Here is a 27,299-nt window from a genome sequence, read left to right as displayed (position 1 = left end):
AGGTCCTAGAAACTTTGTTGTAATTTTGTGATCTGTAAAATCGCCAGTAAAAATGATTAGAATATTTTTAGTTTTTTTCACCGCGGCCATCAATTCACCAGCCTCTGAAAACATGAAAAGATAAAGGATGAATATGTGTCGGTGAATTTGAATGCGCTGTGTTCTTTTTGAAAGAGAAAGGGGGAGTATTGTTTTCTATGTAGCTTCCGGGACGAGGCTGTCGGTTCTTCACTTTGAAGTGCGCTGTTTTACCCTGAGCCCAGAACGTATTGGAATAGCCTACAGGAGAGACCTACGGTATGGCATGGCAGACTGAAACATTTGCAAAGAAAAGGGGGAAACTAAGCAGTATTTTTTTCCCCCCCTTGGAAAACTACATTTTTCTTTCTACAACTAACACGAAACAAATCGGACTGTAAAGGGGTCTGTCGTGGAATCGACTATTGTGGATTATTTTTCTGTGGATAAAAAACTGATACTTTTGGAAGACCGAACTCGTGGATCGATGGTAAGTTACAAGAGTGTTCCTCGCGCTGGCCCCATTGGAGTTCCTTTGATGTTCTGTTGACTTTCTTTGAAGTAATGTGGCTGTATGCAATTAACTTAGTTGTTTGAGCTCTCTCTCTAGCAAACTATCATTTGGTGTGTTGTGCGAGTATTTTTCGTTGTGATAAGTATTTGGGCACTTTATCTAAACTTTGATACGCTTTTTAGAGGACTATTCATCACGATATAAGTATTTGGAATTCCTCCCCCCCATGAGATCTGAATACTTTTCTGTGTGGTTGGATGAAGTAATGTAGCCTATTTTACCCACTAAAGATACAAGAGCGTTATGGAATTAGGTAGTTGCACATTTATATTATTTCTGGGGCAGAATATAAACGGCGATGTAGGCTAATGAGGATCTCGATTCGGCTGTTTTATTTCGGTGGCTGGATTGAGGCGATTTATTCGCTTTCGCCGCAAAACAATTGTTACAAATGTGAAAGGTGATATTGTTGCAGCTTCTGATCGGAGGCTACAATGTAGCGTTTAGCAGCCATCGGTAGTCGGCTCCGCTTCCATGTCTATAGCCTGTTTCTCGTGGAACATAGCTTGTTTCTCGGAGGCCTTTAAAAATGATTTTATCAATTTGTGGTTCATGAAGTTGGTAGAGCAGAAATCAGATAACTCGCCTATCATTTTGTAGCTTGGTTAGCCTACTTCAAAATCAAGTTCAGTTCTATATCAACGCTTTCCATCACGTTTTCAAAGCATGTCCTGTAGCCTAGTTTAGTAACGTTAGTCTGTCTCCTGAATATGTTTAGGGTTGTGTAGTCTTTTCAGTTTGGACCGTTTCGCTGTTCTGTGACGCTTATGATAAGCAAATAGTGAGCGGAAAGTGGCGTGCACGCCTCGTTGTGGGTCGGTGTCTGTTGGTCGGTGGTGTACTGGACGTGCTGCGGCGTGTTCAGGATCAGATTGGGCTTGGTGACCAGCTAATTGTTGAGGTGTTCACGAGAACACAGCCTCACTAATATCGATCTTCGGTATGCTATTGTGTACAAATGTTTGTCTTTTGCACTTTTATTGTATTCCATCCAGGCTACTTGGTATTTCCGCACAGAAGATGTTTCTGTGGTCTTGGATTTATAGTTTTCCTATGCAGTTAATGAAGTGGAGCGAGATGATGGGAACTCAAGCTCGTCAGAAGCATCACTCACTCTGTTGGCTGTTTTATGAGTTTATGCTAAACCGTGTTATGTTAATGGTCACTTTCAACACCAACATTGGCTAAGGAAGATATGTCAGTGAGCACGCCAAATATAATCGAATGAGTATTTATGTACATCTTCCGCACCATTCCTCTCCTCTCTCTCTGTGAAAGTGTAAAGGTTCTGAAAAGACTTCTACTGCATGTATGCCTTGGTGGATCTGAGTTTGATTAGATCAATACTTCTGTTTCAGAGAGAAGACTGGCAGAGAGGCTCCCCGGCTGACTAGAGAGAGTGAGGAGATTGTTGTAGCGCTCGGAGGAGGCGAACAACGCACAGGTTTTCTGTTGCTGCTGCCTTCGGAGCCATGAGCAGAGCGCTTATATCGGACCATATCGCCAATAGCTTCCGAGAAGATGCTCCCCGTCCCCCGGTCCCGGGGGAGGAGGGCGAGGTGCTGCCGTGCTACCCCGGCAAACTCGCCATGATGAGACCCCAGGGTACCGCGGCCAAAGCGCTTTTGCTCGCGCCTCCCGGTTACACTGCGAAGAGGAACGAGGATGGACTTGGGGAACCCGAGGGGAGCGCGTCACCGGATTCGCCGCTAGCCCGGTGGACCAAGTCGTTGCATTCTCTTCTTGGGGACCAAGACGGTGCTCATCTTTTTAGGACATTCCTGGAGCGCGAGAAATGCGTCGACACTTTAGACTTTTGGTTCGCCTGTAATGGTTTCAGGCAGATGGACCTCAAGGATACCAAAACGCTGCGAGTCGCCAAAGCTATTTACAAGCGCTATATTGACACCAGCAGCATAGTCGCCAAGCAGCTCAAGCCTGCGACCAAAACCTTCATTCGGGATAATATCAAGAAGCAACAGATTGATTCGGCTATGTTCGACCAGGCACAGACCGAGATCCAGACCAGCATGGAGGAGAGCCCCTACCAGATGTTCTTGACCTCGGACATTTACCTCGAGTATGTGAGGAGCGGGGGCGAGAACCCTGCTCATGTGAACCCTAACGGGCTAGGTAGCCTGAAGCTGGTGTGTGGGTACCTGCCCACCCTAAATGAGGAAGAGGAGTGGAGTTGTAATGATTTCAAAGCCAAAGCGCTGGCTTCTGTGGTTGGCCTTTCTGCCCAGGCGCTGAGGGCAACAGTGTCTATGAGGACAGTGGAGGTGATGGAGAAGGGGTACAGGTAAGACACTGGTCCCTTCCTATTTCACGTACTATAGCCAACTAATAGGGAAATGTTGGGGAATGCAGTGACTAGCCTAGTGTGAATGGGGCTTTGTAAGTCATGGATAATAACTAGGATATAACATCAAAAGAGCATATACTGTCTCAAAATAGACAGTTTCCAGATGCGTTTTCATCTCACCTTGCTTGTTAGCTTTGTTTGGGAGATACTTTACACACTCTCTCTCTCTCTCTCTCTCTCTCTCTCTCTCTCTCTCTCTCTCTCTCTGTCTGTCTGTCTGTCTGTCTGTCTGTCTGTCTGTCTGTCTGTCTGTCTGTCTGTCTGTCTGTCTGTCTGTCTGTCTGTCTGTCTGTCTGTCTGTCTGTCTGTCTGTCTGTCTGTCTGTCTGTCTGTCTGTCTGTCTGTCTGTCTGTCTGTCTGTCTGTCTGTCTGTCTGTCTGTCTGTCTGTCTGTCTGTCTGTCTGTCTGTCTGTCTGTCTGTCTGTCTGTCTGTCTGTCTGTCTGTCTGTCTGTCTGTCTGTCTGTCTGTCTGTCTGTCTGTCTGTCTGTCTGTCTGTCTGTCTGTCTGTCTGTCTGTCTGTCTGTCTGTCTGTCTGTCTGTCTGTCTGTCTGTCTGTCTGTCTGTCTGTCTGTCTGTCTGTCTGTCTGTCTGTCTGTCTGTCTGTCTGTCTGTCTGTCTGTCTGTCTGTCTGTCTGTCTGTCTGTCTGTCTGTCTGTCTGTCTGTCTGTCTGTCTGTCTGTCTGTCTGTCTGTCTGTCTGTCTGTCTGTCTGTCTGTCTGTCTGTCTGTCTGTCTGTCTGTCTGTCTGTCTGTCTGTCTGTCTGTCTGTCTGTCTGTCTGTCTGTCTGTCTGTCTGTCTGTCTGTCTGTCTGTCTGTCTGTCTGTCTCTCTCTCTCTCTGTGTGTGTGTAGTATAAATGGTGTTCTCTAGACTGAGTGCAGCCCTCTGCTGGCTTGCCTCTGTTTCCGGAGCTTTGAAATAGTTGAGCAGATAGAGGGATCGTCTTCCACAGGAAGTTAACAGAGCACCCTGGCCTTGGCCCCAGCCTGTCAGCCAATAATACATGATGCCACTACTCTGCTGTTCCTCAGCCACACACTGCTCTGGCCATTTCTAAGGATAGGGATACATCTCCTTGTATCTCAAACATGACAAATGGTAGGCTAGTCATTTCTTCAGAGCCACTTCAGCGCAGTGGTTCGGTTTCACTTATCTGGACTTCATGGTCATCTGTATCTAATATCTATACATGTCAGATGTTCAGTGGGTGAAAAGGGAGGGGTGTTTTGCAGAATGTAGACCACGCAGCTACAGGTGAATATTTATTCATATCATACATACCTCAGTTTTATCCTCCCCTTACTGCTCCTATATAAACAGATTGTATTTATCTAATCTTAAGGGGAGTGAAATATGACAACTTGCTAATGTGCTAATCCAATAAGCCATTGATTTGCTGGTCTGTATATGGATGAGGGTCGCAGTAGGACCTGAATCAGCTGATGAGGCCCAACCCAAGGCCAGATGGTTGTCATGAATCAATGGCCATTGACTTGTCAGACGAACCACTTAAGTTTCAAATCAAATCAAAATCAAATTTATTTTTATATAGCCCTTCGTACATCAGCTGATATTCTCAAAGTGCTGTACAGAAACCCAGCCTAAAACCCCAAACAGCAAGCAAAGCATGTGAAAGAAGCACGGTGGCTAGGAAAAACTCCCTAGGAAAAACTCCCTAGAAAGGCCAAAAACCTAGGAAGAAACCTAGAGAGGAACCAGGCTATGAGGGGTGGCCAGTCCTCTTCTGGCTGTGCAGGGTGGATATTAAAACAGAACATGGTCAAAATGTTAAAATGTTAAAATGTTCATAAATGACCAGCATGGTCAAATAATAATAATCATAGTAGTTGTCGAGGGTGCAACAAGCACGTCCGGTGAACAGGTCAGGGTTCCATAGCCGCAGGCAGAACAGTTGAAACTGGAGCAGCAGCACGGCCAGGTGGACTGGGGACAGCAAGGAGTCATCATACCAGGTAGTCCTGAGGCATGGTCCTAGGGCTCAGGTCCTCCGAGAGAAAGACAGAAAGAGAGAAAGAGAATTAGAGAGAGCATATTTAAATACACACAGGACACCGGATAAGACAAGAGAAATACTCCAGATGTAACAGACTGACCCTAGCCCCCCGACACATAAACTACTGCAGCATAAATACTGGAGGCTGAGACAGGAGGGATCAGAAGACACTGTGGCCCCATCCGATGATACCCCCGGACAGGGCCAAACAGGCAGGATATAACCCCACCCACTTTGCCAAAGCACAGCCCCCACACCACTAGAGGGATGTCTCCAACCACCAACTTACCGTCCTAAGACAAGGCCGAGTATAGCCCACAACGATCTCCGCCATGGCACAACCCAAGGGGGGGCGCCAACCCAGACAGGAAGACCACGTCAGTGACTCAACCCACTCAAGTGACGCACCCCTCCCATGGACGGCATGGAAGAACACCAGTAGGCCAGTGACTCAGCCTCTGTAAAAGGGTTAGAGGCAGAGAATCCCAGTGGAAAGAGGGGAACCGGCAAGGCAGAGACAGCAAGGGCGGTTCGTTGCTCCAGCCTTTCCGTTCACCTTCACACTCCTGGGCCAGACTATACTTAATCATAGGACCTACTGAAGAGATAAGTCTTCAGTAAAGACTTAAAGGTTGAGACTGAGTCTGCGTCTCTCACATTGGTAGGCAGACCATTCCATAAAAATGGAGCTCTATAGGAGAAAGCCCTACCTCCAGCCGTTTGCTTAGAAATTCTAGGGACAATTAGGAGGCCTGCGTCTTGTGACCGTAGCGTACGTGTAGGTATGTACGGCAGGACCAAATCGGAAAGATAGGTAGGAGCAAGCCCATGTAATGCTTTGTAGGTTAGCAGTAAAACCTTGAAATCAGCCCTTGCCTTAACAGGAAGCCAGTGTAGGGAGGCTAACACTGGAGTAATATGATCAAATTTTTTGGTTCTAGTCAGGATTCTAGCAGCCGTATTTAGCACTAACTGAAGTTTATTTAGTGCTTTATCCGGGTAGCCGGAAAGTAGAGCATTGCAGTAGTCCAGCCTAGAAGTAACAAAAGCATGGATTAATTTTTCTGCGTCATTTTTGGACAGAAAATTTCTGATTTTTGCAATGTTACGTAGATGGAAAAAAGCTGTCCTTGAAACAGTCTTGATATGTTCTTCAAAAGAGAGATCAGGGTCCAGAGTAACGCCGAGGTCCTTCACAGTTTTATTTGAGACGACTGTACAACCATCCAGATTAATTGTCAGATTCAACAGAAGATCTCTTTGTTTCTTGGGACCTAGAACAAGCATCTCTGTTTTGTCCGAGTTTAAAAGTAGAAAGTTTGCAGCCATCCACTTCTTTATGTCTGAAACACAGGCTTCTAGCGAGGGCAATTTTGGGGCTTCACCATGTTTCATTGAAATGTACAGCTGTGTGTCGTCTGCATAGCAGTGAAATTTAACATTATGTTTTCGAATGACATCCCCAAGAGGTAAAATATATAGTGAAAACAATAGTGGTCCTAAAACGGAACCTTGAGGAACACCGAAATTTACAATTGATTTGTCAGAGGACAAACCATTCACAGAGACAAACTGATATCTTTCCGACAGATAAGATCTAAACCAGGCCAGAACTTGTCCATGTAGACCAATTTGGGTTTCCAATCTCTCCAAAAGAATGTGGTGATCGATGGTATCAAAAGCGGCACTAAGATCTAGGAGCACGAGGACAGATGCAGAGCCTCGGTCTGACGTCATTAAAAGGTCATTTACCACCTTCACAAGTGCAGTCTCAGTGCTATGATGGGGTCTAAAACCAGACTGAAGCGTTTCGTATACATTGTTTGTCTTCAGGAAGGCAGTCAGTTGCTGTGCAACAGCTTTTTCTAAAATTTTGGAGAGGAATGGAAGATTCGATATAGGCCGATAGTTTTTTATAATTTCTGGATCAAGATTCGGCTTTTTCAAGAGAGGCTTTATTACTGCCACTTTTAGTGAGCTTGGTACACATCCGGTGGATAGAGAGCCGTTTATTATGTTCAACATAGGAGGGCCAAGCACAGGAAGCAGCTCTTTCAGTAGTTTAGTTGGAATAGGGTCCAGTATGCAGCTTGAGGGTTTGGAGGCCATGATTATTTTCATCATTGCGTCAAGAGATATAGTACTAAAACACTTTAGTATCTCCCTTGATCCTAGGTCCTGGCAGAGTTGTGCAGACTCAGGACAATGGAGCTTTGGAGGAATACCCAGATTTAAAGAGGAGTCTGTAATTTGCTTTCTAATGATCATGATCTTTTCCTCAAAGAAGTTCATAAATTTATTACTGCTGAAGTGAAAGCCATCCTCCATTTGCGAAGGCTGCTTTTTAGTTAGCTTTGCGACAGTATCAAAAAGAAATTTCGGATTGTTCTTATTTTCCTCAATTAAGTTGGAAAAATAGGATGATCGAGCAGCAGTAAGGGCTCTTCGATACTGCACGGTACTGTCTTTCCAAGCTAGTCGGAAGACTTCCAGTTTGGTGTGGCGCCATTTCCGTTCCAATTTTCTGGAAGCTTGCTTCAGAGCTCGTGTATTTTCTGTATACCAGGGAGCTAGTTTCTTATGACAGATGTTTTTAGTTTTTAGGGGTGCAACTGCATCTAGGGTATTGCGCAAGGTTAAATTGAGTTCCTCGGTTAGGTGGTTAACTGATTTTTGTCCTCTGACGTCCTTGGGTAGGCGGAGGCAGTCTGGAAGGGCATCAAGGAATCTTTGGGTTGTCTGAGAATTTATAGCACGACTTTTAATGCTCCTTGGTTGGGGTCTGAGCAGATTATTTGTTGCAATTGCAAACGTAATAAAATGGTGGTCCGATAGTCCAGGATTATGAGGAAAAACATTTAGATCCACAACATTTATTCCATGGGACAAAACTAGGTCCAGAGTATGACTGTGGCAGTGAGTAGGTCCAGAGACATGTTGGACAAAACCCACTGAGTCGATGATGGCTCCGAAAGCCTTTTGGAGTGGGTCTGTGGACTTTTCCATGTGAATGTTAAAGTCACCAAAAATTAGAATATTATCTGCTATGACTACAAGATCCGATAGGAATTCAGGGAACTCAGTGAGGAACACTGCATATGGCCCAGGAGGCCTATAAACAGTAGCTATAAAAAGTGAGTGAGTAGGCTGCATAGATTTCATGACTAGAAGCTCAAAAGACGAAAACGTCATTGTTGTTTTTTTTTTTGTAAATTGAAATTTGCTATCGTAAATGTTAGCAACACCTCCGCCTTTGCCGGATGCACGGGGGGTATGGTCACTAATGTAACCTGGGGGTGAGGCCTCATTTAACACAGTAAATTCATCAGGCTTAAGCCATGTTTCAGTCAGGCCAATCACATCAAGATTATTATCAGTGATTAGTTCATTGACTATAACTGCCTTGGAAGTGAGGGATCTAACATTAAGTAACCCAATTTTGAGATGTGAGGTATCACAATCTCTTTCAATAATGGCAGGAATGGAGGAGGTCTTTATACTAGTGAGATTGCTAAAGCGAACACCGCCATTTTTAATTTTGCCCAACCTAGATCGAGGCACAGACACGGTCTCAATGGGGGAAGCTGAGCTGACTACACTGACTGTGCTAGTGGCAGACTCCACTAAGCTGGCAGGCTGGCTAACAGCCTGCTGCCTGGCCTGCACCCTATTTCATTGTGGAGCTAGAGGAGTTAGAGCCCTGTCTATGTTCGTAGATAAGATGAGAGCACCCCTCCAGCTAGGATGGAGTCCGTCACTCCTCAACAGGCCAGGCTTGGTCCTGTTTGTGGGTGAGTCCCAGAAAGAGGGCCAATTATCTACAAATTCTATCTTTTGGGAGGGGCAGAAAACAGTTTTCAACCAGCGATTGAGTTGAGAGACTCTGCTGTAGAGCTCATCACTCCCCCTAACTGGGAGGGGGCCAGAGACAATTAATCGATGCCGACACATCTTTCTAGCTGATTTACACGCTGAAGCTATGTTGCGCTTGGTGACCTCTGACTGTTTCATCCTAACATCGTTGGTGCCGACGTGGATAACAATATCTCTATACTCTCTACACTCGCCAGTTTTAGCTTTAGCCAGCACCGTCTTTAGATTAGCCTTAACGTCGGTAGCCCTGCCCCCTGGTAAACAGTGTATGATCGCTGGATGATTAGTTTTAAGTCTAATACTGCGGGTAATGGAGTCGCCAATGACTAGGGTTTTCAATTTGTCAGAGCTAATGGTGGGAGCCGTCGGCGTCTCAGACCCCACAACGGGAGGAGTAGAGACCAGAGAAGTCTCGGCCTCCGACTCCGACTCGCTTAATGGGGAGAACCGGTTGAAAGTTTCTGTCGGCTGAATAAGCGACACCGGTTGAGCATTCCTACAGCGTTTCCCTCCAGAAGCCATGAGAAAGATGTCCGGCTGCGGGGACCGTGCGAGGGGGTTTATACTAACGTTACTATCTGTACTTACTGGTGGCACAGACGCTGTTTCATCCTTTCCTACACTGAAATTACCCTTGCCTAACGATCGCGTCTGAAGCTGGGCTTGCAGCACAGCTATCCTTGCCGTAAGGCGATCGTTCTCCTGTATATTATAAGTACAACGACTGCAATTAGAAGGCATCATGTTAATGTTACTTAGCTTCGGCTGTTTGAAGTCCTGACGAACCATGTCCAGATAAAACCTCCGGGGATGAATGAAAAAAGTTGAGTGAGGAAAAAAGTTGAGTGAGGGAAAAAGTAAAAATATACGGTAATGAAAAAGTAAAAAACCGTCAGGTATCAAAGTAAGATCGGCAACAAAAACGCACAGCAGCGTAAACAAGTCTAAGTTTAACATTTCTAAAGAGGGAGTCTATCAGGCTTTAGAGCCCTGGTGCCAGACTGGTGTTTGGCCTGCAGGGAGGGGAATTGGGGTCCTTCTTAGTGGTTTTGGCTGGATTTTGGTTCTGCTTGGGCTAGAAAGTGTCAATAGAATCAACACACTATAGGGGAGGGACCAGGAAGAACATGTGTTGACAACCCAGCCTGCCCCATAGGAGGATTGAGAAGGACATGGGTTCGTGTCCCAGTGAGGCTTCAGTTCAGACCGGTCTCCATTATTCCATCACCTGGTTAGGTGTTGTTCTGGTTTTGAATCAGACTGTTAGGGAGTCAGGGACACCCCTCCACTACCTCTCTAGCTGCTTTCCTCTCCCTGGCATGTGGAACTCATTGCTTCTCCCTGAATCAGATTATTCTCAAAAACCACTGAGCAGCGACAGCAGACTCATTCTCTCTTTCAATGTTTTTTTCTTTTAACCCCCAATCTCTCCCTCGCTCTCTTTTCACCCACTCTCTCACTTGTTTACTGTGATTCTCCTCTGATTTCCCCATCTCCTTTTTTCTCTCCTTTTTCTTCCCCACTTTTATCTCTTCCTTTTGAAAACGCTGGGATGTGGGGACGAGGTGTACTTTAGAGGGAGAGAGAGCGGAAAGGAAGGACAGAAAGGGGTTGTGGGGACTGGGAGGAGGTGGGTGGGGGGGTCTCTTCCTGAAAGAAAGCAAAATAATGAATCAGGGGTGAGAGAGGGAGGTAGAGATGTGAGGCCAGCTGTGCTAAATACCTGTGTGTTTGCAAGCCCCTCTGAAGGTCAGGTTGGAGCTGGGGCCTATGGCTTTAGTCATGCTGGGCCCCTCTCTCTCTTCCTCTCCAACTCTCTGGCTCTCTCCTGCCAGTGGGCTGCTCATAAAGAAGAGGCCCTGCTTCCCCTTTTTCTCTTCTCTCATTTCTTTCCTTTCCCTACACTCTCACGCTTCCTCTTTTCTTCCCCCTCTCTTACCTGGCTGTGAGCTCAGGTTCTCTCTCTCCCTGTCTTCCTCCTCTTCTCTCATTCCCCCCTTTCTTAGTTTCCTCTGCTTGGGGAGGAATGCCTCACAGCAGGAGGTGATGGGCTGTGAAGCAAGAGTTTTATTATTATTGTTTATTTCACTTTTGTTTATCCATTTCACTTGCTTTGGCAATGTAAACATAGATTTCCCATGCCAATAAAGTGAGAGACAGCTAGAGGGATTGGTCAGTTTTAGGGCCAGTTTGACTATGATAGGTAGCCTAGTGGTTAGAGCGTTGGGCCAGTAACCGAAAGCTTGCTGGATCAAATCCCCCAGCTGACAAGGTAAAAATCTGTCGTTCTGCCCCTGAGCAAGGCAGTTAACCCACTGTTCCCTGGGCACAGAAGACGTGGATGTTGGGTTAAATGGGGAAGACAAATTTCAGTTGAAGGCATTCAGTTGTACAACCTGACTAGGTATCCCCCTTTCCTACTAGCAATGGGCTATAGCAGCCAAAGCCTCAAACACAGTCCTCTTATAGGGTGTCCAGAGAGGGCAGTGTCCTGGTCGCCCTGGTAATGTACCACTCTCCCCCTGCTTCAAGTTGGCAGCATAGGTCCCCAAATATCTTCCACCTAGTTTCTCTTATTTCACAAGAAGAGAGAGAAGCGCCCTATGGCCTTAGCTGTGGTCTAAACAGATGAGAGGTACTAGTGTATATCTGATGTATTGCTACCTGACACACATATTTAAACTGCATTGTTCTGTGTGTGTAGGTCCCACAGGCGAGGGGACCCGGTCAACCCGTACCATGTGGGCTCATTTGCCCCAGCCACCAGCACCAACGACAGCGAGGTGTCCAGCGACGCCATGACAGACGACTCCATGTCCATGACCGACAGCAGTGTGTAAGTAGAGGTTAATGCTTTCAATTGTGTGTTTTCTGAGGGAAATGACTGTAGCCTCTCTGGTTTGGAGTATACTGATGGTTACTATTGTGGGAAGAGTGTCATGGGAAGTAATGTTTGGGAACGTTCTGGGAAAGAGTTTTGATTCAGAGCCTCTTAGCTGAACCTGAACAGTGTTTGTGGTTTTCCTGACTTGTCCTGGTCTCTGTGGGGGCGAGAGGCACAACTGGCCATGGGAACCTTCAGACTCATGGAGTGTATGGAAAGAGTTTCTGTCGCACAAACTGAGCCTGTCATCTGATGCTCGCTCCTCTTTGAGGGGTTCTAAGGAGGTTCTCCGGTTCTAGGCCTCGGTACAGCTCACCTGGAATCTCGCACTGTGTCAGGATTAGGGAACCCTCTTGAGACCCCCAATCTACACACACACACACAGCCCTACTAGGGGATGTGAGAGTAGGAGCCTGCCCCCCCCCCCCACGGGGATGAAATGAGTCTGGTTGTTCCTCCTGACACCTCAGAGGCCTACTGGCCAGAGTAGAACCAGACCAGGGACAGGATGGCCTGTAGACCTCATCCCCAGGCCCTAGCCTTGGCTCTAACCATTAGGCTACACCTCTGTTCAGCCCCCCCCCCCCTTAGGCCCTAGACCCCAGCCTTCCAATGCAGGCTCCAGCCCCATTCCCTAGTACAGTATGTTTGGAGTCTGATTTAGAGGAGAAGTGTTGCCATGGTGGGAGAGATGTAGTTTCTCATGACACATGGCCGTAATCAGAGACACGAGAGAAAGCAATACATTTCATGAGCTCCTTTTTCTCTGGTTCATATAAAGTCAATGAACTAAGTAGACCAGACCCAGCTGCTAATGCATTGGTGCCTATGGTAGAGCCACCCCTTAAGTAGACTGGATCCGGGGACATTATTCCCGATGGTAAACAGCCTTTATGGGATATCTTCATTCATCACCTGTCTTTGACAGTAATATAGTCTTAAAGTCAGCTATTCTGGATGACCTTGTGCCTTTTGATCACATGACACTTATCACTGGAATTGCTAACTCGCAAACGGTCGTTCCTGTGAATCACGACCTAGCTAAAGAATCCTGTCTGGAATAGAAATGACTTTATTTTACAGCCAAGGGAGTGGTTTAGAAGGTTTAGTAGAGTATAGCAGCTATAAAGAGTTTATGATACCAGTCTGTAACTTTCTGACTGCCTGACCAGTGTATATCTAAACAGGCCTAATCAAAGCACCGGTATAGAGCCCTAGATAGTACAGGCCTAGTATCCTGCGCCGTACTCTGACTCTTTGATAGTACAGGCCTAGTATCCTGCGCCGTACTCTTTGATAGTACAGGCCTAGTATCCTGCGCCGTACTCTTTGATAGTACAGGCCTAGTATCCTGCGCCGTACTCTTTGATAGTACAGGCCTAGTATCCTGCGCCGTACTCTTTGATAGTACAGGCCTAGTATCCTGCGCCGTACTCTTTGATAGTACAGGCCTAGTATCCTGCGCCGTACTCTTTGATAGTACAGGCCTAGTATCCTGCGCCGTACTCTTTGATAGTACAGGCCTAGTATCCTGCGCCGTACTCTTTGATAGTACAGGCCTAGTATCCTGCGCCGTACTCTTTGATAGTACAGGCCTAGTAACAGCGACGGAGACAAAGCCACACCAGCTTCCTGCTTGTTTTATTGTTTTTTTACTCTCATTTAAGATTAGAATATCTCTGTCTTTATGACGGTTAAAAAGGCTGGGCGGCACACCAAAAATGTTAATCTCATTTCTCGATAAAGAAAATAAAAAGGGGGGGGTTTATATCTTATTTATGGATTTGCTTGGACGCTGGGGAATGCAGCTGAGCAGACTTCAAACATTACCTTATCTCACAAACCAGCCTTTTGATGTGGGGAGATCAGAGCCAGGCTTGCCAAATGAAGACTGGAGCGGTTCGAGAGGGGAGGGGGGCAATGCGCATAACTGTGGGATTTCAAAGCAACAGTGAGACAAGTGGCGGTCGGGTGCACTACTGGCTAGGCTAGGTCACTGAGATACTGGCGTTTTATAGGGCAGGGCTCGCCTGGCCCGGTAGAGAAACACTGGCTTTTGCTCATGGTTGGTTGGTGTGAATGAAGTGCCTTAAGGCAATACTAGATCAGACAGAGTTGTATTTTGACTAGGTCAGCCATAGGCATGGTTAAAAGAGCTCTGTGTGGATTGGATTGTCCAGGCGTAGTGGGCCCTATACTATGTTTGCAGAATGTATATGGAGGGTGATCTGAGAGGAGAGATTTGACTGTGATGTTTTATTAGCCTACATGTTATGATCATTCTCTCTGTAGGACTGACACTTTGATCAGTGGGTTTGTGTGTGCACATTCCAAACAGTATAGTTTGCTTCTAGACTAGTCTTTTCAGTGGGATTCCAGGGCAAGTCAATGGTGGGATGCTAATGCTAACTTTGTGTGTACTGCTGGTGATGAATGCTAACAGCTAAAGCCTGGCACAGCTCTCCTCGAGGGCTGAGTGATCCTTTCTGGGCTCAGTTAAAGGAAGTGCAGGGGTGTGTGGTGAAGTGCCCACTGCTCAGGGAGCCATGGCTGGAGATGAGTGTCAGTTTTAGGGCAGATGAAATCCCTTACTCTGTCAGACACACTGACCTGGGACCTAGCAGAAACCCTATCCAATGTTCACCTCTTGCTCACTACACCTCAGATTCAGAATTGACCTGAAATATATTGTATTTTTTATCTGGGCTAAATAGGGGGTGATTGAAATAGCTATTAGGTGACCAATGAGCTGCTTCCTGGTTGGGTGTGTGTTGTATTGCTGTGTGTGATTGGCTGTTTGACCTGTGTATCCTGTGCGTTTCCCTGACAGAGATGGCATCCCTCCCTACAAGCTGGGCTCCAAGAAGCACCTGCAGAGAGAGATGCAGCGCAACATGAGGATGAACAGCCAAGTCGCCCTACCTGCCTTCCCTGTAAGTGTACACACACAAATGTCCTATTGCCCCACTTATTAGTGCTTTTCAGTAGTGCAACATCCATTTCCATGGTCTTTATTCAGGTCTGCAGTGCTATGTATAGTACCACCATCTCTATTCCACGTCTTCCATTCAACAACTACAACAACAAAGATCTGAGAGCAAAGCAGATGTCAAAGTCCCCCCCCCACACACCACCCCCTCGCTACCTTTGTAACCCACACCCCCCTTGGGTTCCTTGAAGTCTGCAGGAGACTGTTTCTAAGCTGTTTATCCTGTGCATTCTAAAGACCAGTGTCTTCTCTTCACACACTGATGATGAAAATATACTCAGAATGGAGAGATGGGGGAGAGCTCTCTCTCTCTCGCGGCTTTATCTGGAGGCTCTAGAATCAACTGCCAGCTCCTCCACACACACACACACACACACACACACACACACACACACACACACACACACACACACACACACACAGCGCTGTGATCAGAGGATGAATGGAGCAAGCGCAGAGGAAAGTGACAACTTCCAACAGTGCTTGTCCCCTTTTTCCCCTCCACAACCCCGCCTCCCCGCCCCTCTCCCTCTTCAGGCTGCACCCCTAAAACTAGGGATCTGGGGAAGAGTTGGAGTGTGTCAGGGGGGAGTTGGTAACTGGCTTTGGGAAGGCCAAAAGAAAGGAAAGAGAGTTGGAGAGGGGAGACATGGGAACATGAGTTTTGGAAAGGCCAAAAGAAAGGAAAGAGAGTTGGAGAGGGGAGACATGGGAACATGAGTTTTGGGAAGGCCAAAAGAAAGGAAAGAGAGTTGGAGAGGGGAGACATGGGAACATGAGTTTTGGAAAGGCCAAAAGAAAGGAAAGAGAGTTGGAGAGGGGAGACATGGGAACATGAGTTTTGGGAAGGCCAAAAGAAAGGAAAGAGAGTTGGAGAGGGGAGACATGGGAACATGAGTTTTGGGAAGGCCAAACTAGCAACATCGGTAGCTAGTTGAATCAAACTTTTTGACCCCCTTCTGTTCTCCTCACAAATGTATGCTTTCTTAAGAGTCCCAGATTCTTTCTCCATCTTTGTGCTCTTTCACACTCCCTTTCACACTCCCTTTCACACTCCCTTTCACACTCCCTTTCACACTCCCTTTCTCACTCCCCTTTCTCACTCCCCTTTCTCACTCCCCTTTCTTGTTTTTCTTTCCCCTCTGATTGGGGGATAGCTGCCATTGCCATGATGCAGCAAGAGCCTCAGGACACATGGGCTGGGCAGACAGCCTCTGTCTGTCTGTCTGTCTGTCTGTCTGTCTGTCTGTCTGTCTGTCTGTCTGTCTGTCTGTCTGTCTGTCTGTCTGTCTGTCTGTCTGTCTGTCTTCTCTCCCTTCATCTCCACTACAAAGAGATGGAAGGAACAAAAAGAGAGAAATCAAGAAAGCCCCAGTGCAAAAATGACAATGATAAAATAACACACAAGGGGGATAATGACTCTACTGTACCTCAGAGGTGCCCAGTGTGCAACAGCGAAATAAATTACCCCTGCTCCTCTCTGATCTCCCTCCATCTCTCCCTCCCTCCCCTGCTGCCTGCACACATCTCCCCATCTTCTCCTTTTAATCCTCCCTTTCCTTCTCCTCCTTCCCCCCCTGTCGATATGTGACTTTTATTCCTAGATGTAAAGCCACTGCCCTCCCTCCCTTCTCTCTCCCTCCCCTAGTGAATGTTTGATATTTGACGAGGGCCCTTTGAAGTGTAGAGACTTCAGAGGGAAGCGCTGATGGCTTGGTTGCACTACAGAGGAAACATGCAGAGAGCCCAGGCTCCAAGGAGTGTAACCAACTGCCACCACAGACCCAGGGCCCAGGGGCGGCACTGCCAGGGGTGGAGGGGGCACTGGGGCAAGGAGGAGATGGCTAGCAGGGATGGGGGGATGAGAGGAGGAGAGGGCTCAGGTGGAAGACAGATCTGGACACCGACCCCTCCTTTAACTGTTACAGCTCTTAACTTATCTCCCTCTCTCCATCCCTCCATCTCCCTCCTTCCCTCTCTCCCTCCATAGCGGACACAGAGATGTCCTAAGGAGATGACTCCGGTAGAGCCAGCAGCGTTTGCGTCTCAGCTCATCTGTCGTCTGGAGCGGCTGAGAAGAGACCAGGAGACCATGAGTTCCCTGGAAGAGAGGCTGCAGCAGATGCAGGAGGTGTGGATGAACTACTAGTTGGATTTATAGATGTGGGAATAGTTATCTCAGGTCTATGACAATGGTCTAATTGTTTCCTTGATTGTGTCATTCAATACTGTTCTTCTTACCTGTCCATGTGTGTATGTCATTGAGATCTCTCCTAACTTAACCGTTCTGTTCTGGCTGTGTGTAGGAGGAGGAGAGGGACGAGGCTGAGGTGCCCGGCAGTAGTGCCCCCCTGCTCTCCCCCCACCCCCTGTCCCTCCAGCCCACCGGCCCCAACGACGAGGACCCCCAGGCCATCCTGGACGACCACCTGTCCCGTGTCCTAAAAACCCCTGGCTGTCAGTCCCCCTCCACCGTGGCCCGCCACCGCTCTCCAGAGCACAGGACTCTTTCCCGGGGAGGCCCCTGTCTCAAGCCCCTGGTCCCACCTGGGACCTCCAGCCCCAGTGGCACTTCCAGCTTAGGGGGCTTCTCAGTAGGTTTCACCCCAGGAAGGGCCCTCTCCCTGGGCAGGCCCAGCAGCAGCACCAAGCACATCCACCACCACTACATCCACCACCACGCCGGTCCCAAGAGCAAGGAGCAGATGGAGAGAGAGGCAGCCCAGAGGGTGTTGTGTCTGTGCCCGGTGCGGTCTGGAGGGGAGGAGGGGGGTCCCCCTTACCCACGCAGTCGCAGCCTGGGCAGGGAGATGGCGTCCTGTGGCAGCAGTCCCACAGAGTCCAGCATGGGGCGCTCCAGTTCCCTTTCCCGAGGGGGGTGTCGGTCGGGGGCTGAGGAGGGGGCAACAGAGGGGGGTGAGGTCGTGCCCCTCCAGCTACTCAGCGACAGCACAGACCGCTCCCAGAACGTGTGGCAGTGGATCCTGGAGAGTGACCGGCAGGGCAAGCACCACAAACCCCACAGGTAGGGCAGTCTAGCCTCTCCACTTCCTGTTGTAGTCCTCTCCCAATGCCTCAGAACTACATTTCCCTTCACTTGTTTTCCTTTCATTGCAACTTATTTATTGTAGTCCTCTCAGTACATTTAAACACAATTTTCATCACTTCGTTTCACAATCACATCCCAAAGTCATTTTATATGCATGCAAAGTACATTTCCCAACATTCCCCACAATTGTCTCTTCCCGCTTCCTTCCATTCTCCATGCTGATTGGCTGTTTTTATCTTTGCCCAACAGTATCCAGAGCACTAAGAAGGCTTATGGCGGCGGAGCGGCGTCCAACCAGACACACACGTGGGGCGGCGGAGGTGCCATCGCTCATCTCCGTGCCCACCAGCCCGCCCATCCCTTCATCCAGGACCCGGCCATGCCCCCTCTGCCCCCACCCAACACCCTGTCCCAGCTGGAGGAGGCCTGTCGCAGACTAGAGGAGGCCTCCGTCTCCAAACCCCCCAAACAGAGGTAGGAGCCGCACCCCGACCCCGACACACTACAAGGAAGATGTTGATACATTCACTAAAACGTTGGTTCTAGTTTTCCCTGTAGACAGTGGAGTACATATTGACACTCCCATGCATTGATCAGTTGTTTTACTATACCATTGTGATTCCTACTGTGTTGAAACCTGTCTGTGGTTAGATAGTATATGTGTGATGCTGGAGACTGTACTACCACAGTGTACTGTAATAACGTTTGTCTATTGTTTTCTGTTCTCCCCACCAGACACTCTACATCCAGCCTCCAGAGAGAGAAGTGCCGCCCTATGCCTGTCCAGAGTGGGCCCTGTCCAGCCTCATCCCCCGCTGGGCCCTGTCCAGCCTCATCCCCCCCTGGGCCCTGTCCAGTGCCATCCCCCCTCAGCCCTGCACTCACCCCTGGTCCTGGCTCCAGCCCTGCTGCTTCTCTCCAAACAGAAGAGTACGCCTCTCATCTCTGCTCATCTTCCTCCTCCTTATCTCTGCTCTTCCTCATCCTCTCATCTCTCTCCTCCTCCTCATCTCGCTCCTCCTCTCCTCTGTTCACTAACATGATATTACATATGTGGAGGGAGGAAGATATGAATTCTTACACACACACACACATCAAGTTCCATTTTCAAGAGGCCAACCTCGTCAGTTTTTTTCTTTCCCACCTCCCTGATCTCTCTTTTGGGGGGGGGGTAGTCCTTGCCCCCTGACTGCAGAGCCGTCTTTCATGGTGCTGAATTGGCTGACCTTCAGAGAGCAGTTCTAGAACAGAAGAGGCCCTAGTTATCCTCCTCCTTCTGAAGTAACACTACAGAGCCTTGGACATGGCTGAAGGGGAGCAGAGAACACACACACACACACACACCTCTCTCCTCTTTCTAGACAGATGTTATCTACTCTCTAGTCAACCATCAGTCTTTTCTAGAATGAATTATTGTAGATCATATACCAGCCTTTACTCCTGCCCTGGTCCCCCTCCTCTCTTTCTGTGTAGCTATTGGCTACTACCCACCAAGCATGCTTGTTGTTTTGTATGGGGGAAAGTAAGTCGGTGTTCACACCTCTCCTCTCTCCCCCTCAGACTGAGAGAGACCAACAGGCTGCAGCAGGTGACAACAGGCTGCCATGTTGCTCCAGCCATGGGTAGTGAGACAGAGGTAACCTACTTCTTCTGTGGTGAGGAGATACCCTATCGGAGGCGGATGAACACACACAGTCTCACACTGGGACACTTTAAAGAACAGCTCCGCAAGAAGGGACACTACAGGTATGCAGAAGGGACACTACGGCACACATTCAATGCACGGACACACACACATTCATGCATACACAGTCTGACAATCTCACACACTAGGTCACTGTTATGACCAGCTTGGTAAGGACACACACACACACACACACACACACACACACACACACACACACTAGAAGATCAGCCCCCCACAAAGTGTCTTCATAGCTCCATTAGTTTCCCAGATCTCCTCCCCAGCTGGTATTCAACCTTTATTTAACAAGGCAAGTCGGTTAAGAACAAATTCTTATTTACAATGACAGCCTAGGAACAGTGGGTTAACTGCCTTGTTCAGGAGTAGAATGACAGATTTGTACCTTGTCAGCTCAGGGATTCGATCCAGCAACGCTCTAACCACTAGGCTGCTACCCGCCTCTAACCGCTAGGCTGCTACCCGCCTCTAACCGCTAGGCTGCTACCCGCCTCTAACCGCTAGGCTGCTACCCGCCTCTAACCGCTAGGCTGCTACCCGCCTCTAACCGCTAGGCTGCTACCCGCCTCTAACCGCTAGGCTGCTACCCGCCTCTAACCGCTAGGCTGCTACCCGCCTCTAACCGCTAGGCTGCTACCCGCCTCTAACCGCTAGGCTGCTACCCGCCTCTAACCGCTAGGCTGCTACCCGCCTCTAACCGCTAGGCTTCTACCCGCCTCTAACCGCTAGGCTTCTACCCGCCTCTAACCGCTAGGCTTCTACCCGCCTCTAACCGCTAGGCTTCTACCCGCCTCTAACCGCTAGGCCTCTACCCGCCTCTAACCGCTAGGCCTCTACCCGCCTCTAACCGCTAGGCCGCTACCCGCCTCTAACCGCTAGGCCGCTACCCGCCTCTAACCACTAGGCTGCCTGCCGCCCCAGGTAGGGTCTCTAGAAACTCTCTCGACTTTATTCTGTTAGGCTGAATGCTCACATGAGTTGGAGTATTGACTTCATACTCTGTGTGTGTGTGTGTGTGTGTGTGTGTGTGTGTGTGTGTGTGTGGTGTAGATATGCCTGTGTTTGTGGTTAAAACGAAGGAAGAGGAGAGAATGCGAGATGGGTGGGGGAAGGGGGGGTTTGCAGGAAAGAGGAGAGGGAGGGAGAGAATTTGAAGTGAGGAGTGTTTTGGGTCCCATCTGGTATTGATTTCCATGGCGAGGCACACTTAATACGCACGCCTTTGAACCCGGCCCCTTTCATTTCAACCAACAAAGACTCACACACACGGCCAGCCGTGCAAATTCCTCACCGATGCTATCAGGCAGCCTGCTGTAAAGACACGCACGTTGAAGTGCACGCACGTTGAAGTAACACACAGAATAACACACACTGTAGCGCGTCACAGTGTGTGTTTTTACACGTCGGCATAATTTTATGGGAAATGTATTAGTCATATTTCAGGCTTGGTTTGTTTGAATGGCGCGTTGTTAAACATCGGACATGCTTGTTTGGGATACTCCAGGTCCTGTTCACTAGGTGTATCCAACACAGTTTAGATGACAACTCTGTTCCAATGTGATCTGGATTACACGAATGGTATCAAGTCAAGCATTGGTTCATAACAAGTACAGACGGATCGTTTGTAGGGGTATGATGGGAATGCATCACACATATTCAGTTTCTCTTTTAGGTCATGGAGCAAGGGAACACTCTAGGGCTGTAGCTCGGGTCCAGAGTTTTTCCTGGTCAGGTCATGTGAACCTAGGTCTAAGGCGTGAGAAGCATGGCTGCATAGTGGACATCCTCTCTCTTGTCTATGTAGTTGTCTTGTCTTTCTGTCAAACCATCCAGGTTGTTAGAGGGGAGGATGGTTTTAATAGCAGTAGCGGGGGGGAGAATGTGTGGCGTTGGGTCATTTGAACATGGCTTGTGTTCAACAAAGAACAGTACGACCAGGCCCTGCCAGACAATATTGCTGCCAGATGTTGCACACTGAAAACATGTTCCAATGGAAATAGTTCTCTCTCTCTCGTTCCCTCTTTGAGCAAATAAGATCCATGCTCCTTTGAAGTCTTTTGGAGAAGGATAGAGCCCCTTCTCAGAAATAAGGCTACAATTATCAGCGCGTCTTAGTTCTCTTTCATGTCCTCTTGTTTACCCAGTTCATACGCGTCTCGCCAGAGAACAATGGATTATTTCCCCAGTCAGAGATGTTATTCTGATTTAATAGAAGCTGTGTGAGACCCCGCTGCACCCCGTTTAGTGAACTCTTCCTGTGTTTCAAATGGAGACTGGTTTTTATTAGTGAACACCCTTTTGTGTGTGTTTGCGAATAAATTATTATTATTTTTTTTAAATATGTTTTTCCTCATTTTTCCGAGCGTTATTTGTATGACTTGGTCAGCCCGTCTCGTAAAACACTAGCTTTAGGAATTCCAGCACAACGTGCACCACCTCACACATGGGCAAAATGAGGCATTTTTCCATTACAGAGTTAATGGCTGAGGTATACAGCACTTACTCTTCCTCCCCCGCTGGTTCCTCTTCCTCTGAAAAGAAGGGAGGTAGGTTTGGGGGGTAAAGGGGGTCATTAACAGGGCCAGTGTAGTCATCATGGCTGACAGGAAGAGGTACCCCCTCAGGTGGTTGGCTGCTTAGATCAGATGACCCCGCCCCCTCCCTGGCTGCCTACCGGGACCCTTCTACTGCGTCCTATAGAGCTCTCACAGAGGGAAGGGCCGTGACTAGGACAAAATATGATGTCAGGGTATATAACAGGCAGACTTGCAGGCACCCAAAATCTGAGCCTTCTTTAATTGAAGGGGTCCTTTCACTGAGGGCCTAATGATAACCAGTTAGTCAGGAGCTGGAGAAGCTCAGTACCAGGGCAGGACTAATGAAATGAGAGGAAACGGGTGGATTTTGAATTGGTCCAGACCCTCTTATATCCGATAAGCCCCTGTAGAACCAGAGACTATCAAAGACCACCCCTATAATACAGAAGCCATTGGTTCAGTCTGAGGGTTAGTTGAGCGTGAAGTGTTGTTGGTGCATTGTAGATCACAGGAGTTTCTCTCCTCCCCTCGAGTCCAAAGGGCTGGGGGGAGGCTAGCTCTTGACCTCTGACCTCAGTGGCCGTCTTCTCTGGCCCCTTGCACAATGGCCCCTTTATCTGGGGTAGGGGACTAGGGCTTAATGAAGGAAAAGAGACGAGCACACAGTCTGAGGTTAAACCAGATCATATTGAATCCACATGACATTATCTTCATTATGTGTCTTGCTGAATATATGTATGTGTTGGATAGCGTACTGTTCAATAGTATTGTTCCTGTATGTGTTGGATAGAATACTGTTCAATAGTACTGTTCCATGTATGTGTTAGATAGCGTACTGTTCAATAGTACTGTTCCTGTATGTGTTGGATAGAATACTGCTCAATAGTACTGTTCCTGTATGTGTTGGATAGCGTACTGTTCAATAGTACTGTTCCTGTATGTGTTGGATAGCGTACTGTTCAATAGTACTGTTCCTGTATGTGTTGGATAGCGTACTGTTCAATAGTACTGTTCCTGTATGTGTTGGATAGAATACTGCTCAATAGTACTGTTCCTGTATGTGTTGGATAGCGTACTGTTCAATAGTACTGTTCCTGTATGTGTTGGATAGCGTACTGTTTAATAGTACTGTTCCTGTATGTGTTGGATAGCGTACTGTTCAATAGTACTGTTCCTGTATGTGTTGGATAGCGTACTGTTCAATAGTACTGTTCCTGTATGTGTTGGATAGCGTACTGTTCAATAGTACTGTTCCTGTATGTGTTGGATAGCGTACTGTTCAATAGTACTGTTCCTGTATGTGTTGGATAGAGTACTGTTCAATAGTACTGTTCCTGTATGTGTTGGATAGCGTACTGTTCAATAGTACGTGTTGGATGGCGTACTGTTCAATAGTACGTGTTGGATAGCGTACTGTTCAATAGTACGTGTTGGATGGCGTACTGTTCAATAGTACGTGTTGGATGGCGTACTGTTCAATAGTACGTGTTGGATGGCGTACTGTTCAATAGTACGTGTTGGATGGCGTACTGTTCAATAGTACGTGTTGGATGGCGTACTGTTCAATAGTACGTGTTGGATGGCGTACTGTTCAATAGTACGTGTTGGATAGCGTACTGTTCAATAGTACGTGTTGGATAGCGTACTGTTCAATAGTACGTGTTGGATAGCGTACTGTTCAATAGTATGTGTTGGATAGCGTACTGTTCAATAGTACGTGTTGGATAGCGTACTGTTCAATAGTACGTGTTGGATAGCGTACTGTTCAATAGTATGTGTTGGATAGCGTACTGTTCAATAGTACGTGTTGGATGGCGTACTGTTCAATAGTATGTGTTGGATGGCGTACTGTTCAATAGTACGTGTTGGATAGCGTACTGTTCAATAGTACGTGTTGGATAGCGTACTGTTCAATAGTACGTGTTGGATAGCGTACTGTTCAATAGTACGTGTTGGATAGCGTACTGTTCCATGTAATCCAGGTCTTCTATGGTCTGGTTGTGTTGGCTGTACAGATGATTGACCTGTTGTCACTAACCCCCTCTCTCCCCTCCTGGGTTACAGGTACTACTTCAAGAGGGCCAGTGATGAGTTTAAGTGTGGAGCTGTGTTCGAGGAGGTGTTGGATGACAGCTCTGTTCTGCCCAGGTACCAGGGGAAGATCCTGGGCAAGGTGGAGAGGATGGACTGATACCTCTCCAGAAGTACCAGAGGAATATAGAACAGAAACACTCCATGGACACCTCACATCCCTGTTCCACCAGAGAGTCTTAAAGCTAAGGACTGATGACTGGAGATTCTATTGAAGAAGCTTGGCCAATGAAGGATGGAGAGAGGAGTAGCCATCAACACTCTGATTTACAGAACTATTTAACAAAAACATCGTCGTCTTGGAGATGAAAGAGGAGAAAATGGTGGACTGTGGGTTGGGTTTGGATACGGGTGTTGGGTTTCAGGAACTATACGTGAATTGAATGACCACTGTCTGAGGGAGTAGGCGGGAACCTCTGATACCTGAGAGACTGCTAGAGGTGAAAGGTTGAGAGGTGACAGTTGGGACTGGTGCCCTATCTGAGCCTGCCTCTACCAACAACCCTAGATGTATATGCAGATGGACATATATAATGATTTATTGATAAATGTAAAGAGTTTATTCATTATTTATTGAAATGTCACTCCCCTCCCCATAGTCCTGTGGATGGACAAGCTGCTTGGAGAATTGGGAGATGTCATCTCCAATATTTCAAATGCAAAGTATTTAGTTTTCCGCCCTCCCCTTTCCTGCCTTGTCAACCAATCCTGTGGCAGAGGTTTCTGTTCTGATCAGTCAGTGACTTCCTGTACTAACTTCACAGTGTGGTGTAGCGCAGGTACCACAGCCCTGTAGTCTCATGTCTCAGTGCCTTTTTGTTGCCCAGGCTTTGCACAGGGAAAGAGCCCACACTTAGGACAACACTACCCCCGAACTGGCCCTAACCTGTCCCAGAGCACCAAGCTGCCCCAAATTGCAGAAACATGCTAACACAGGTTTCCACCTGTTAAAGACAAGCCCACCAAATGAATCTATACCAGCAAAGCTCAGCAGTTGTTTTGTGTAAAGCCACCCCTCGTTCCTTGATGTCCAGGCTTCTGAGCAGAACGACCCATCTAGGGTGTATTCATTAGGCCTAACGGAAGAAAACTGACAAACAGGGAGGGACTACCTTTCCTGGATCTGTCCAATAAGAAACGCACATTTTCATTTTGTTTAGCAAAACCGGTTCTGATACGTGTCCTAATGAGTACAACCATGTCTGCCTTCGGGAGACTAGTCCCCCCCTCCAAAAAAATGTTTTGTCCCCCCACAAATGTTAGTGGTATTTACGCCTCTGTGTTGAATTGACCAGTCTCTCCTGTGTGTCTTGTTAACCCTGCGTTGCCAGAGGAAGAGGTTATGATGCTAACACACACTATAATGTTGCGTCTCAAATGGCACCCTATTTCCTATGACCAGTGCAAAAGTAGTGCACTCCGTAGGTAATAGGGTGGCGTTTGAGAGGAAGCCGTAGTGTTTTACTGAGTACAGTAGCTGTGCCTACATGGATCCCTTTACCGTGTTACTACCCTGTTATCAGGGTATGTTACTCCCTTGGTTTTCACAAGGGGCTTATGTTCAAAAGAGATTTTATTACTATGCCTTTTTAGTATCTCCTTGTAATCATGTTTGTTTTATAATATTTTTCATGGCTTTTTTGGTTTTTGTTCCACTTGTATTAAAACTGTAAATGATGCATTCTATTCGATAGATCTCCATTGGAAAGACGCCTCGGTACTTTAATTAATGTAATTATTATTATAAAGAGATGTAGCCTTTATTAAAATTGTATATTTTTCAAATGAAATGAGAATGCTCTACTGTTTTTTTCAAGTGTGTATGGGATTATGTGTGTGTTCACACTTGTCTAACCAACTGGGGACGTGTGTGTGTGTGTGTGTGTGTGTGGTCTTGTTTTTCTATCCTTGTGGGGACCTGAAATCCCCACAAGGAACATTCTCCCTCGTGGGGACATTTCCGATGTCCCCATGAGGATAACGGCTATTTTAAGCTTAGAGGTTAGGGTAAGGTTTAGGGGTTAAGGAAAATAAGATTTTGAATTGAAATACATTTTAAATCCCCACGAGGATTGAAAGACAGTTGTGTGTTAGTGCTGACTGATTTAACAGAAATATTGGTTATTTTTTGGTATTTAAACAACTAATTGACCAAAGTTGGTCCAATAATTTTTATTCAATGTAGTTTTTTCTGTGAGCTCATTGTTCATATTTCCCTGCACATTCTCTAGAGAGAAATCCGTTCATGTCTGAACGGTGCGATGTAGTAGGGAGTTGTAGATTCCAGCAGGCCAGTGTTCTACATAGTTTTGCACAGAAAACGTGATAATTAACTACAATGACCATAATCCAGTGCGCGCCTACTTGTCTGGTCTGTTTCTTTTATGCCTGCTGCATAAGAGACTGAAGAATGTGTGATCGAGGGATAGATAGCGCATCGAAGCAAGTACTCTATCTCTACCTGAAAATAGTAACAACTTCTAAAATAGTCATTTTTCCAGACAGTATAGGCAGCAGCTCTACAGAGATGAGATCACCTGGAACTAAATAGTCTTCAAATAAAACAAAATATTTGATAGGAAAATGTGAATAACTAATGGTTAATAAGTAATTGGCAGTCACTGCCATCATGCAACTAATTTTATTAATTGTTTTATTCTATGGTACGTTGTTCAACCCACAATGAATAGTGTATTTAATGTTTAGAAAAATAATGAAAATCATGATTATTTTTTTTAATCATGAAACCAAACCGACCTCAAAAAGTACTAATCACCCAGCACTAGTTTGCACATTGTGGATGTACATCTTTGAATGACATTTGTCCACACGTTCCCTTTCCCAGTTCTACCTCTGCCCAGGGAGGTGTGGGGGGTCCTGGGCAAGCCGGAGGGACCTCCTGGAGATAACTGGAGGATTATGCTGGGTACCCCTGAGCTCTCACACCGCTGTGGTGGGCTGCTGGAGCTCTCATGACCCAGAGAGAAGTCTGTCATGTGTGTTCCTATTATCAGCTTTTAATATGCTCCCTGCTGGAAATGAATACACAGCTCTAATTTGACCACTAGAGCCCTTCTCTGTCTGTGTGTGTGTCTGGTGTGTGTGTGTGGTGTGTGTGTGTGTGCATTCCTGACATGAATACAATTTGTATTTTAATGAGTGGATTGTGGGGATATGATTTCTGACTGATTTATTTTCTCTAA

The 27,299-nt window shown here is 47.2% G+C and overlaps 1 protein-coding gene across 1 annotated transcript; it reads left to right on the top strand.

The window, feature by feature from the left end:
• The first annotated feature begins 203 nt into the window (after positions 1 to 203).
• On the top strand, positions 204 to 25,886 carry LOC106606676 (axin-2). The gene is made up of 10 exons (XM_082976400.1): positions 204 to 508; positions 1,951 to 2,894; positions 11,549 to 11,680; positions 14,559 to 14,661; positions 16,708 to 16,848; positions 17,024 to 17,742; positions 18,016 to 18,240; positions 18,502 to 18,696; positions 19,327 to 19,512; positions 24,070 to 25,886. The coding sequence occupies exons 2-10, from the start codon at positions 2,065 to 2,067 to the stop codon at positions 24,194 to 24,196; spliced, it is 2,658 nt and encodes an 885-aa protein (XP_082832526.1). The 5' UTR covers positions 204 to 508; positions 1,951 to 2,064; the 3' UTR covers positions 24,197 to 25,886.
• The last annotated feature ends 1,413 nt before the right edge of the window (positions 25,887 to 27,299 follow it).

Source organism: Salmo salar, chromosome 06 (assembly GCF_965601325.2).
Source record: "Salmo salar chromosome 06, fSalSal1, whole genome shotgun sequence".
NCBI lineage: Eukaryota > Metazoa > Chordata > Actinopteri > Salmoniformes > Salmonidae > Salmo > Salmo salar.
The sequence above is the reverse complement of the archived record's forward strand: the minus strand, read 5'-3'. Positions and strand labels throughout refer to the sequence as shown.

Excerpts from the sequence above, each read along its gene's own strand:
- LOC106606676 (XM_082976400.1), top strand. The coding sequence starts at position 2,065 with ATGAGCAGAGCGCTTATATCGGACCATATCGCCAATAGCTTCCGAGAA. Across the intron at positions 2,895-11,548 it reads GTGATGGAGAAGGGGTACAG|GTCCCACAGGCGAGGGGACC; the intron begins GTAAGACACTGG and ends CTGTGTGTGTAG. Across the intron at positions 17,743-18,015 it reads AAGCACCACAAACCCCACAG|TATCCAGAGCACTAAGAAGG; the intron begins GTAGGGCAGTCT and ends TTTGCCCAACAG.